The sequence below is a fragment of the Danio rerio genome, chromosome 7, assembly GCF_052040795.2.
Source record: "Danio rerio strain M-AB ecotype USA chromosome 7, GRCz13ab, whole genome shotgun sequence".
NCBI lineage: Eukaryota > Metazoa > Chordata > Actinopteri > Cypriniformes > Danionidae > Danio > Danio rerio.
In genome coordinates, this window is record NC_141027.1 from 21,023,506 (window position 1) to 21,036,776 (window position 13,271).

Below are 13,271 nucleotides of genomic sequence, written 5' to 3' on the forward strand. Positions count from 1 at the left end.
TTTCAGAATATCTGTGAGCTTTCCTTTTGGGCATTATATTCCATTTTGGGCTCTTTATATTGCACAAAATGTGACCAACAAATGAGCATGAACCCTGAAGCAAAACATCTCAAATGACTAGCGCAGTGGGAGGCTGCTCATAAAACCCTTCCACACAACAATCAAATACACACACACAAACACACGCTGGCAGGCATCTTGTCTCAAATCTCTTGGATCAAATCATTCTTGAATGCTAAGCAGCTCAGTCTGTTGTTTTGTTGTCCATGTTGCTAAGCGACCATCAGCAAGTCAAAGGCTGAGAGAAAAGACAAATCCCAAAAGAGAACGAGACGTGGTGGAGGGCAGGAAATTGTGAGTTTTTAAGAGCCAATTTCTGGTGCTTCTGTGTGGACCAAGGAGCTGTGTGTTTGAAGACGAAATGTGGGACACGAGGTCTCTGGAGAAGATGGTGAACAGGATGACCCTAAGCACGCAGAGAGTTCTCCACACACACATTCTGGGTGAGTGTAGCCTTAATACCACACAAACACACCGTCTCTTCAAGCATTCATTAGTCCGCACCAGGTCACATGTAGGTTCAGAATACTGAATTCTTGCTGAAGGGCAGCACAGACCATTCAGACAACCAGAGCAAAACACAGCAATCAGTGCCATCAACTTACCCACGTCCGGCATAATGACTCTGGCATTTACTCTGACACACTGTCGGCTGCTGGACTTCTGCCTCAGCCGCAGAGAAAAGTCAAAAATTATGCAGAAGAAGGAAAGAACGTGTTAAAGAGAGATATATTTAAACAGCTACTTAATAGGTACACCATTTCTTATCAGCCAATCACATGGCAACAACTCAAATCTGCAGCAACTGCATGATGCTATCATGTCAACATGGACCAAAATCTTTAAGGAATATTTCCAGTACCTGGTTGAATCTATGCTTTAAAGTATTAAGGCAGTTCTGAAGGCAAAAGGGGGTCCAACCTGGTACTAGTTAGATGTATCTAATAAAGTGGCCGGTGAGTGTATATGGTACTGTGCAAAAGTCTTAGGCCATTAGTATTTTCACATAAAAAAGGTCTAGAGTTGGTTATTTCTATATTTTCTGAAGTATGTCAGTTTGAAATATCAACTTGCATTTCCAAACATTATTTTTGTCATTAATTGTAATTATAAAGTGAGATTATTGTCTGACAACAGCCTCTCCTCCACACAGAGATCAGATCTGATCATCATCCAGTCTGTCTGGAATGACATGAAAAAACAGAACAAACTCAGACAAACTAAATCCAGAAGAAATTTGGCAGTCTCCCTACTGGCAAAGCTACCTGAAAAACTATGGGCAAGTGTACCAAGTGTTTTAAATGCAAAGTGAGGTCACACCAAATGTTTTTGATTTAGTTAATACAAGTTAATTAACAAATAATTAATTTATGCCTTATTTTTGAAAGCATCCTCTTTTTACAGCATTTTTACACAAGTGTCTGACTTTGAGCGGTACTGTAGCTTTGCAGGTAGGTTTTTTGAAGCATCTTTAAGATGCTGCCAAAGTTCTTCTGGATTTATTTATTTTTTTCTCTGTTTGTTCTGTTTCTTCATGTCATACCAGACAGACTAGATGATCCGATCAGATCTCTATGTGGAGCACTGGCTGTTGTCAGACTCCTTGTGCAGACATTATTCTCACTGTATAATTACAATTAACGACAGTACTGAATGTTACCCAAAGGAAAGACTTTTTGTGGAACTCAAAGGAATATCTCACCAAAAAACGAGATTGCATTTTTGTCCTGCAAGAACTTAATCTAGGCCTATTTGAAGACACTTTCTGAAATGATATATTTCAGAAATAATATATTTTAAAATGATTTTGTACGTTTAGTTATGTGAAGTTTTTACTTCTATGCTATGTGAAAATGATTTAATTAATTTCCAGATGATCACATACTTATGATTGACTATGGCTGATCTCGCATTAGCTAACACATGATTCGCCAGTCGGATGATTTCTAACTCACTAGAAATGATCAGTGTTTCTTACCTCAGTTATCTTCTTCTTAAAGAATCTCCTCTTTCACCCCTACTTCTCCTCTCTTTTCTTTGATAGGGCGGCTCAGTGGTTAGCACTGACGCCTCACAATAAGAATGTCACTGGTTCAATTTCTTACCTAACCAGTCAACGTTTCTCTGTAGAGTTTACATGTTTTTCCCTTGCTCACGTGTGTTTCCCCTAGGTTCTCCAGTTTCTTTCCACAGTCCAAAGACATGCGATAAAGGTGAATTGACCAAACCAAGTTGGCAGCATAGATGAGCTCTTAATCAGCAGTAAAGCTTTCCGTAGCAATCCCTAAGTGCCATTAGCCATAAATATGCAGGGGAATTCTCGAGACCTACCTGAGCTCAAACTCCCTTCTCACCATGCAAACGGGAAGGAGCATCGGGCTTGAGGATCTTATCACCTCAGGGCTTTCTCCCGGGACAGCATGCTAAACATGCTTTGTAATCAATCATCAGCTAAGTGTGAACTCCATTGCTTACAACAGGCTACATGTTATTTTAAGTCTTCATATTGCGTTTAGGAAACATTTACCTGCAGTTGCTGTCCTGCAGAAACTCTTGAGGGCACTTCTGTTTTAGACCAAACCTGGAATGATGATTAACGTGCAACTTGGGTGAACCCATAATTGATAATAAATAATATAAGATTTGTCCTTTTGTATTCCATAGAGTTAAGTCAGTCATGGATTTAGAATGATAGAACGGCTGGGCAGAGCTTTCATTTTTGATTTACATATCCCTTTAATTAAGCTTTTAGTTATGTTTCATTTATTGTGCCTCAGACGTTTTAACCTGAGATTACTTCTGATAAAGCCATAATAAAATATAAAGACAGCCGGTTATTAACGGCTAAAATATACAACTTAAAATGAATATGGACAGCATTTGCAAGATCTCGAAAGAAAGCTTTCACTGGAAATCTCCTTATATTACAGGCTGTGGTATCTTGGCGAGACATTTCTCTTCTGAAAGTCTAGAAGACATATGGCCTTTTTTCCACAGGATGAACATGTGGAAAGACTTAAACCAAAGTTTTCATTTACTCTCCATTAAATCTTGTCTGTGTCCAGGATAAACGCGTGGGATATTAGAGCACTTTTATGGTTTTCCTTTTCTGTGCGTCCTGCGAGACATTATGAAGCAGAATAATCCTCATGAAGCAGAATAGCATAGTAGAATCTGCTGTCAATAATACATATCATTAAAAATCCATAGTTAAGGGTTCCATTTCTATTATTTATAATTTGGTGATAAATCGGACATCTTCCCCTATAGATATAATAAAAAAGACCTGGGAGAAGGACCTTGGTAGTCCACTCTCAGATGATCAGCTCAAATGTTACCTGGTGTCAGCTCTTTGTGTAATAGATGCCAGGTCGCTGAGGGTACTTTAATACATACATACACAAGAAACAGATAAGGGTTTGCATAAAAAAGGGAGGTTTTTTTTTTCGAGCACACTAATTTTTACAGAGGCAAAACAACACACAGACACAGGGGAGAATGACAGTCACTATGTTTATATGAACATATATGCACATCAAATTAATTGCCAAACTCTGAATCTGTCAACTTTAACTGTGGTTTGGCACTTTCATTTTCATTCACGAACATTTCATGCATGCCCCTGTGACAAACAAGATTTTGGATGCGAGGAACTGCTGAAAGAGTGTAGTTTTAATGGAATGTTTGGTACCGCATGGTGAATAGGAGAAAAAAAAACTTCACATTTTTTGGTAACTTAGATGCACTCTGTAGGTAGCGTCAGAAAGCCATGTGTATCTAGACTATCCTGTCACAAAATGCGGCGAAAATCCTACACGACAGTAATAGTTTGATTAAAGTGTTTATTAACGTTATTAACATTTATACATGCAACACTGATGACCCAGGTCTTCAAGCAATTCTTCTTCCACTTGATTTTAATTACGGTTGGAAACGCAATGTGGTGTCTCTGCCATCTGAACACTGTAACAGGTAAAAACAGTCTTCGAAGCTATCCTGCATATTAATGAAGTTGCATGCACAAATTGGCAGTTTGAAAAGACTTGAAATTCTTTCTCATGAATTAATACTGAATGCTCAAAGAAGTCACTTAGTTCCCGCTGGTTTAGACATCCAGTCTCCATGCTGGAATTTACACAAGGATCTAATCGTTGTGACGTAGCTCTAAAATTTATTTTCATAAGAACAAATTTGCTCGAAATAACACAACATGTTTTTGGTGTTTCGTGACCCTTTAAAAGGATCGAGTAAACAATTCTATAAGATGTGGCACCCCTTTATTGATTGTTGACCATTTTCCGTAATACCCTACAAATATATATACATATATAATTTATTTATGTATTTATTTATTTTATTAATTTATTTTTGTTTAGTTTTTGTTTTGTTTGTTGTTGTTGTTATTATTATCATTGCTTTGTTTCTCCAAATACTTGTAATTTTAGACTGAAGTGATCAACAGCTACACTTTGTTCTATTCTAGATACGGATTATAGGGTTTGTAAATGGATATATATGGAAATTAATAAAAAAATATTCAAACAAAAAAAATCCAAATGCCAAAAAGTATTTAATTCAAATTTAAGGTAAGTGGTTTCAAACAATTCACATGGACTGATTTTAAACAAGTACTGTTCATCTTAATTTGTTTGTTTAAATTCAGCCAGTATAACATAACATGGATATATTGGCTAATATTAATGGCCAATATATCAGTTTGAAACCACTTACCTTAAAAAAATTGAGTAAATCCAATGAATCTGCTTTTTCAGTGTGTTTATGATCGTGACTCTAATGCCAAAATCACTTCTGCTCTCAGAACTAGGAGAACGCCTGAGTCCGTGGTATTCTCCCAAGGCAAAAGCAGATGACCACCTCAAGTCTCTAAACTCAGTCAATCCTCGGCCTGCGATTGGACGGGAACAGCCTGACGCCCCTGCCATGGAGGAATTTCGGCAGCTGGCAGACGAAGAGAAACGTGCTGCCCTTAGACTCCAAGAGGAGGTGAATATTTGTAATCCTCAAGTGAACCGTGTCGAAAAAAGTAATTAATACAGACATATTAGACTCTAACACTGTGTCTCCAGGAATCCAGAAAGCCATATTTCAGTCTCCCGGGGAGCAGATTTTATTAGGACTTGATTAAAACTTTCTGATAAAAAGAGTCAGCTTCTTTTTTTTCTTCCCTGTCCGGCAGCGGCGTAATCCTCGGCTTCTCTCCTCGCTGCATCCGAGTGTCAGATTTAATGAATGATCCGGTTGCGACTCCAACGCTGGTAGCAGTCAGAGCTTTTGCCATTGTGTCGGAGGAATGAGAAGAGCTTTTGTAATAGGGTGTAATTGCTTGTGTAATTGCTCTCCAGGGAAAGCAAGCGGCAGCCAAACCCAGAGACGACTCTCCTCTTCAAAAGCCCAGTGCAGTCGCCCTGCCAACACCGATCATCCATCCTTCTCTTTCCCTCGCTTCCCAAACGCCCGCTGTCTCCTTGTGTTCTCTCCATCTTCATCAGTGAGCCATCATTTTCTGTCCTCCTCATCTGCTTTTCCTCTCGGTCTTCTATCTCAGAGGCTGCGGGATTGCTTTCAGGAGGCCCTGCGAGCGCAGGACAGGCTGGAGGCTGAGAAGAGGCGAGAGCTCCGGGTCGAGCTGCAGGCCCGCTTCAGAGCGCGCTGTGAAGGCCTGAGGGCTCAGATGGAGGACGAGAAGGTCCAAGCCGTAGGCGAGGCCTGCAGGAGTCTGCAAAACAAGCTGCAGAAAGAGGAAGAAGAGAGCCGAGAGAGGCTCATACAGAATATACTTCAAGAGAATCAGGTGTGTGTTTATCGTTTTGGTCACGCTTTACAATGGACCCTTTTCACGATGACTTGTTTAATGGTCATCATCATTTTAATTCCTTAAGTTTTTAGAATTTAGATTTAAAAAACAATAATAATAATAATAATTTATATATTTATATAGTTGAAGTCAGATCTATTAGCCCCCCAGAATTATTAGCCCCCTTGTTCCCCCCACCCCCCACTCCACCCCCAATTTCTGTTTAACGGAGAGATTTTTTTTTTCAACACTTCAAAACATTAGTTTTAATATCTCATTTCTAATAACTGATTTATTTTATCTTTGTCATGATGACAGTAAATAATATTTGACTAGATATTTTTCAAGACACATCTATACAGCTTAAAATGACATTTAAAGGCTTAACTAGGGTGATTAGGTTAACTAAGCAGGTTAGGGTAATTAGGCAAGTTATTGTATAATGATGGTTTGTTCTGTTGACTGTCGAAATAAAATATAGCTTAAAGGGGCTAATAATTTTGTCCTTAAAATGGCTTTTAAAAAAATGTAAACTACTTTTATTCTAGCCGAAATAAAACAAATAAGACTTTCTCTAGAAGAAAAAAATATTATCAGACGTACTGTGAATACGTCCTTGCTCTGTTAAACATCATTTGGGAAATATTTGAAAAAGAAGTTCAAGGGGGGTTGATAATTCTGACTTTGTTACCTTTAGTGGTGACACTTTTAATGACAGTTCACACCATTTACAATATTCAATTCAATTCAAGTTTGTTTGTATAGTGCTTTTCACAACAATTATCATTTCAAAGCTGCTTTACACAAGGTGCCTGTTATTGCATTATAATCAAATTTGGAATATTTAAAAGTTATTAGTTACTAATATCTTTAACTAACTGTCTATTAACCAATATATTTTAACTGTTACATTTAATATATATATATATATATATATATATATATATATATATATATATATATATATATATATATATATATATATATATATATATATATATATATATATAAACATCAAACAAACTGACTAAAACTATTAAGTAAAACTTAAACAGTTTAGTTGAAACCTGTCTGACTTATTAAAATAGGGCAACATCATTACATTTCTTTACCATGGCTTATTTCTTGCCTATTATTAAGATATTAATTGTTTATTAGCACATATAAAGTATGATCTTGTTTTAGATCTTTATGTCTGCCCAATGCTTAAACCCAAAACCATCTTTTAATTAATCATATACATCAAAACGTGGCACGAGAGCGATGCATGTCATGTGTCAATTTTTAATCCTTTTGCATAAAGGTTTCAATCAAACAGCAGGTAATTTAATTACTTTCGATGTGTTAAAATACTTGTTAAACGAATATTATGTAAAAAAAAAAGCATATGCACATATTAATACTGTAAAACAGACTAAAATGTATGGTCTTATCGGAAATAAAGGGAATTATTTCATTAATGCATAAAATAGGCTAGTCTTTTGATGAATTGAGTTTAATTGTTTTTAAACTTTTAATTGCATTTCTATGTCCTGTAAATAATAAAAGTTGCATCAGATTGATGACTGACTGGCAGGACTGGCAAAAGCATCAGAAAAAAAAACTGCTGAATCTCTGCAAATATTTGGTTAACTTATAAAACAAATATCTGGTTTAGTGATAGTAAGCAGAAATCTCCTGAGCTTATTAACCCACTGACAGCCAGGGGATCACTGGCCCACCACATTCTTACGAACATATTTATTAAAGTTATTATTTCATTGACCTGAACATAAGTTGTCTGAAAGGATGATAGGCATGTCTATTGTTTTGGCTTGCATTGTGCATATTTGTGCATATTAAAGACAACAGAAAGACATAAAACTTTACAAATTACCTGTATTAAAATGATTTTGTTCATGTGACGTTAAGCTAGATTTTCAGCACCATTTCAGCTGTTTTCTGTCACATTAGATTAGATTAGATTAGATTAGATTAGATAAAATTAGATAAGATTAGATTAGATTCAATTTTATTGTCATAACACATGTACAAGTACAATACAACGAAATGCAGTTTAGGTCTAACCAGCAGTGCAATAGCAGCAAGTGCAGGATACAGGTATAAAGTGCAGTTATAGAAAAACTATGGTGATATTTACAGATGGATGTACTATGAACATTATATACAGGTTGTATTAACTATGAAGAGAGATTTACAATAAATGAATATATGTATAGGTTGCTATTAATAATGAGAGGTATCGGATAGATAAACATAACTACAAATGTATAAGTACAGTGGGTGTGTACATAATTACAGATGTCCATGTGCAGTGGGTGTGTAAAGTTCAAATAAATGAATCAGTGCAATGAATATGTGCAATTTTTAAATGTGCAAATGTTAAACAGTGCAGTGATTGTGAGGATAGTGGGGGGTGTATTGGGGGGCGAAAGAGTCAGTGAGGGGAAGAGTTCAAGAGGGAGACAGCTCTGGGGAAAAACCTGTCCCTTAGTCTGCTGGTTTTTGTCCAGGGGAGCCTGTAGCGCCTGCTGGAAGGCAGAAGTGAAAACAGTCTGTGAGCAGGGTGAGAGGTGTCCTTAAGAATACTGCGTGCTCGGCGCAGATAATGTTTCTTCTGGATGTCCTGAATGGCTGGCAGTGTGGTCCCTTTGATGCGTTGGGCAGTTTTCACCACCCGCTGCAGTGCCTTACACTCAGCGACAGAGCAGCTTCCATACCAGACTGTGACGCAGTTGGTCAGGATGCTTTCAATTGTGCAGCGGTAGAAGTTCACCAAGACGGCTGATGAAAGCTGGTTCCTCTTAAGTTGCCTTAAGAAAAATAGGCGCTGGTGAGCCTTCTCGACCAGGCAGGAGGTGTTGGTGGTCCAGGAAAGGTACTTAGAGATGTGGGTCCCCAGGAACTTGAAGGATGACACAGGCTCAACAGCCATCCCATTGATGTAGATGGGATCATGTGAGCCTGTTCGTCCCTTCCTGAAGTCCACAATGAGCTCCTTGTTCTTGTTGGTGTTAAGGAGCAGATTATTGTCAGAGCACCAAGTGGCCAGATGCTCCTCCCTGTAGGCAGTCTCATCATTATTGCTGACTAGACCAATTGATGATTTAGAAAATATTCTAATATGATGATTTGTTGCTCATTAATATGAAGCAGTAAATATTTCTCATTTAAGTGAATATTTTTCATATTTACTTACACAGGTGAGTGAGCTTGACAAACCACCTGTAGAAGACACTTTTTCCTATCCATATGCACCAGACACTTTCCAACCAACACTCTGTTACAATAATTTAAAAAAGCTAAACTAACTAACTTAGATTTGTCATTGCATCTGCATATTGCTGCTCTCTGGTGATCCTAATATAAATATATCAGTAGAGCTGCGCATCGATGAATTTGCTCTTCAGTGTTTGGACTCTCAGTGGTGATTATTAAACCACACTGAACTGAGCTAAACTGAACTGAACTTAAACACTGAAAACTCAACTACACTGTTTCAATTGACTGTGATCTTCTATGTGAAGCTGCTTTGACATAATCTACATTGTAAAAGCGCGATACAAATAAAGGTGAATTGAATTGAAATGAAATATCAATGTTGAAAATCGTTATAAGAAATAAAAAATGTTTCTTAAGCAGCGAATTGGAATATTAAAATAATGTCTGAAATATACAGAAATTAATTTTATATTAAAATAAATTCACATAGAAAACTGAAATATGCTTAAAAGACGAATAATGTTTAACTTCTGAAGATTTGTTGGTCTTTTTTTCTATCTTCACATCCATTGCGGTGTCTTTTTGTAGGTCATATTTGTCTTGTATGTTGCCATTGTCATTTGTTTCATGATTTATTTTAGATTTTGCACAAATTATTGTTACATGATGGGGTTGTCTGTCTCTTCTTTGCTTTTCTGTCTGCAAAAACTATAATAAAAAAAGTTTGACAAACAAAATTAGTCAAGAAAACTAAAATTAATTTTACACTATTACTGATTTCATTTAGTGAAATGAATGCAGCCTTGGTTAGCGTAAGAGACTTCTTTCAAAAACAGTAATACATGATAATGTTTCTTAACTTTTGACCGTTACAATGTTTTATCTCAAGCTTCCGCTAAAGAAGGCCTATGCGTGTTATAGCACAGATGTGTGTGATGTGAGGCCACATGTGGAATGATCTTGTCTCTCTTATCTGATAACATAGAGCAAAAGTTCTGCCATTAACATTCATGAAAGGAAATTTAAACCCAATGGTAAACCACTTACTTCAAACAGGCTCTGCACAGGTTATGTGTTGTTGTCCCACATTTAAGGCAACGGTCCAAAATCTAATCACAGAATCTAATCGGCTTACAGGCCAAAAGTAAAAACTGTGCAGACAGAAAGTGTAAAGGAAGTCTAAACTGTTATATCTCTCTTTATTCAGCTAGACATATGTGCATTACCATTTCAAACTAAATATGGAAATATTCATATAAGTGAATACATTGTACAGTTCATTATTGTAATTAAGATCAATATTTTTTTAGTTTATTATTTTTTGGTCTGAGAGATACAGTATCAAATATAAAGAATCAGTGAGACGTCAATTGCTCTGATTTAAAATTTTGGAGTTTTGTTTTTTATTTTATTTATTTTATAATTAGAACATAACACAAAATCAGAGATACATCAGAAGTAGTCAATAAGGGTACAGATGAATACTGAGAAGAATAGGTTTCTCAGTGGTTTCTCACTTATTTTTAAACAATATTCACTCACCGGCCACTTTATTAGGTACACCTGTCCAACCGCTCGTTATCGCAAATTTCTAATCAACCGTTTACATGGCAGCAGCTCAATGCATTTAGACATGTAGACATGGTCATGACTATCTGCTGCAGTTCAAACTGATCATCAGAATGGGGAAGAAAGATGATTTAAGTGACTTTTAATGTGCCATGGTTGTTGGTGCCAGACAGGCTGGTGTATTTGAGAAACTACTGATCTACTGGGATTTTCATGCACAACCATCTCTAGGGTTTAAAGAGAATGATCTGAAAAAGATACCATTTCCAGTGAGCGGCAGTTCTGTGGACACAAATTTTGATGATCCTAGAGGTCAGAGGAGAATGGCCAGTCCGGTTCGAGCTGAGAGAAAGGCAGCAGTAACTGAAATAACCACTCGTTACAACCGAGTTATGCAGAAGAACATTTCTGAACACACAATATGTCGAACCTTGAGGTGGTTGAGCTACAGTAGCAGAAGACCACACCAGGTGCCTCTCCTGTCAGCTAAGAACAGAAAACTGAGGCTACAATTTGCACAGGCTCACCAAAATTGGACAAATTGGAGAAATGTTGCCTGCTCTGACGACATTCGGATGGTAGGGTCAGAATTTGGCATTAACATGAAAGTATCGATCCATCCTGGCTTCTATCAACAGTTCAGGCTGCTGCTGGTGGTGGTGGTGGTGGTGGTGGTGTAATAGTGTGGGGGATATTTTCTTAGCACACTTTGAGCCAATTAGTACCAATTAAGCATCATGGACCATGTCCATCCCTTTATTACCACAGTGTATCCATCCAAATTCTGATGGATACTTCCAGCAGGATAACGTACCAAGTCATAACACATGAATCATCTCAGACTGGTTTCTTGAACATGACAAGGAGTTCACTGTACTCAAATGGCCTCCATAATCACCAGACCTCTCAATCCAATAGAGCATCTTTGGGATGTGGTTTAACGAGAGATTTGCATAATGGATGTGCAGCCGAGAAATCTGCAGCAACTGCATGATGCTATCGTGTCAATGTGTGCCAAAACCTCTGAGGAATATTTCCAGTACCTTGCTGAATCTATAGCATGAAGGATTAAGGCAGTCCTGAAGGTAAAAGAGGGTCCAACCCAGTCCTGGTAAAGTGTACCTAATAAAGTGGCCGGTGAGTGGATATCATGTTAGAGTTAAAAAACAAAACATTTTTTAAAAAGGGGAGTGGGAGGGGTTGGGAAATGTCTCATAAACTTATCATGTCTATAATGTGGCTGTTTACTAAGTCTATGTTGTATGTTTAAAGTTAGTTATGTATAATTCTTAGTATTGAGTTCCATCTTGCTTCAACCATATTCACCAGGAGTCTAAAGCAATAAATAAGTTCTTTCCATTTCAGAAATTTCTCTATTTTTTTTATCCATTGATCATACTTAGGTGGGTCTGATATCAGCCAGTTAGAAGTCATACATTTTAGTGCTGCAGAACTTCTTAAAAGAAATAAATAATTCTTCTTTCCCCCAAACTCTCAGACACCAAACAGTACACAGGACCACCACAGTTCAATACAAATACAAAATATGTCCCCAAGTATCTTATAGATATCATCCCAGAACTAAATTTAGCAGTTTTTAATAAAAACAATATTAAATGTATCGGTTTCATATTCATCGTAATTCACTATTGATTGTAAAAAAACAACAACAAAAAACTATTTGCTGTTTCACAGTTTCAAGTGATCATGGACACTTTTATTTTACTGTATTCTAAAATAAAATCATTACTTCAAAATAGCTGAGATTTAATGAAATCATTATTACTATTATTCTTTTTTTTCTTTATTTGCTTTAATCCATTTAAATCCTTCACTCCGAACACAAGAACAGCCTTATTATGCACGGTTGAACCAGTGCTTAGTTTAAATTTGCATCAGTTTCTCATGCCAGCAAGTCATAAACAAATGATACACAAAAGTGCTGCTTTTTATTTGACCAGTTGCTTCTTTAAAACAACTGCTCTCAACTGATTTCTTATACATTTAAATGGTTAAACAAACAAAATTTGCATAGCTTAAAATCTGGCCAATCAGAATGAAGTACTCCAGAGCGTGGCGAGTCTGCCAGTTTATGTGCTGTCTGTGTTTGCGTCAGGAGTGTCTGAGGAGGTGTGTGCAGGACACCGAGAGAAGAGTTGGTGAGGAGTGCGACGTGAAGGCAGAAAGAGAGAGACGAGTCCTTCAGGATAGACACGAAGAGGAGAAATCTGAGCTGCAAAACAGGCAAAAACACCCGTCTTCAAGCCCTGCTTCCTGTTGTGATGCATCTCAACCATTCTCTTTCTCCTTCACACCTTTTGTAAATTTCATCAACTGCCCTCTTTGTACCTTTTTGCCTTCTCTCTTTCCTCCAGGAATCCTTGAATATATAGATTTAGTCTGTGTTGTCAGCGCTGCCTTTCCCCTCTCCTTTTTTCTTGTTTTGTTTTATTAATTTTAATAATGTTTTGAAGTGGTGCATGACGGAGCGCGTGTGTGTGTGTGTGTGTGTTCCAGTCTGCGGCAGCTGCAGAACAGTCTGGAGCAGGCCTGCAGGGAGCGCGTTCAGTATGAAGCAGAGTTTAAGGTCAGCCCCTGTAATGAG

The 13,271-nt window shown here is 37.3% G+C and overlaps 1 protein-coding gene across 2 annotated transcripts in view; it reads left to right on the forward strand.

The window, feature by feature from the left end:
- The first annotated feature begins 312 nt into the window (after positions 1–312).
- The window catches only part of si:dkey-111f13.5, a 40,114-nt gene continuing 27,155 nt past the window's right edge, over positions 313–13,271 (forward strand). For both annotated transcript variants that reach the window (XM_087260942.1, XM_087260941.1), the window contains exons 1-5: positions 313–503; positions 4,880–5,064; positions 5,627–5,872; positions 12,783–12,910; positions 13,184–13,253. In XM_087260942.1, coding sequence (XP_087117068.1) covers positions 422–503; positions 4,880–5,064; positions 5,627–5,872; positions 12,783–12,910; positions 13,184–13,253 — 711 coding nt within the window. In that variant the 5' untranslated portion in view covers positions 313–421. The remainder of the gene's footprint in view (positions 504–4,879; positions 5,065–5,626; positions 5,873–12,782; positions 12,911–13,183; positions 13,254–13,271) is intronic.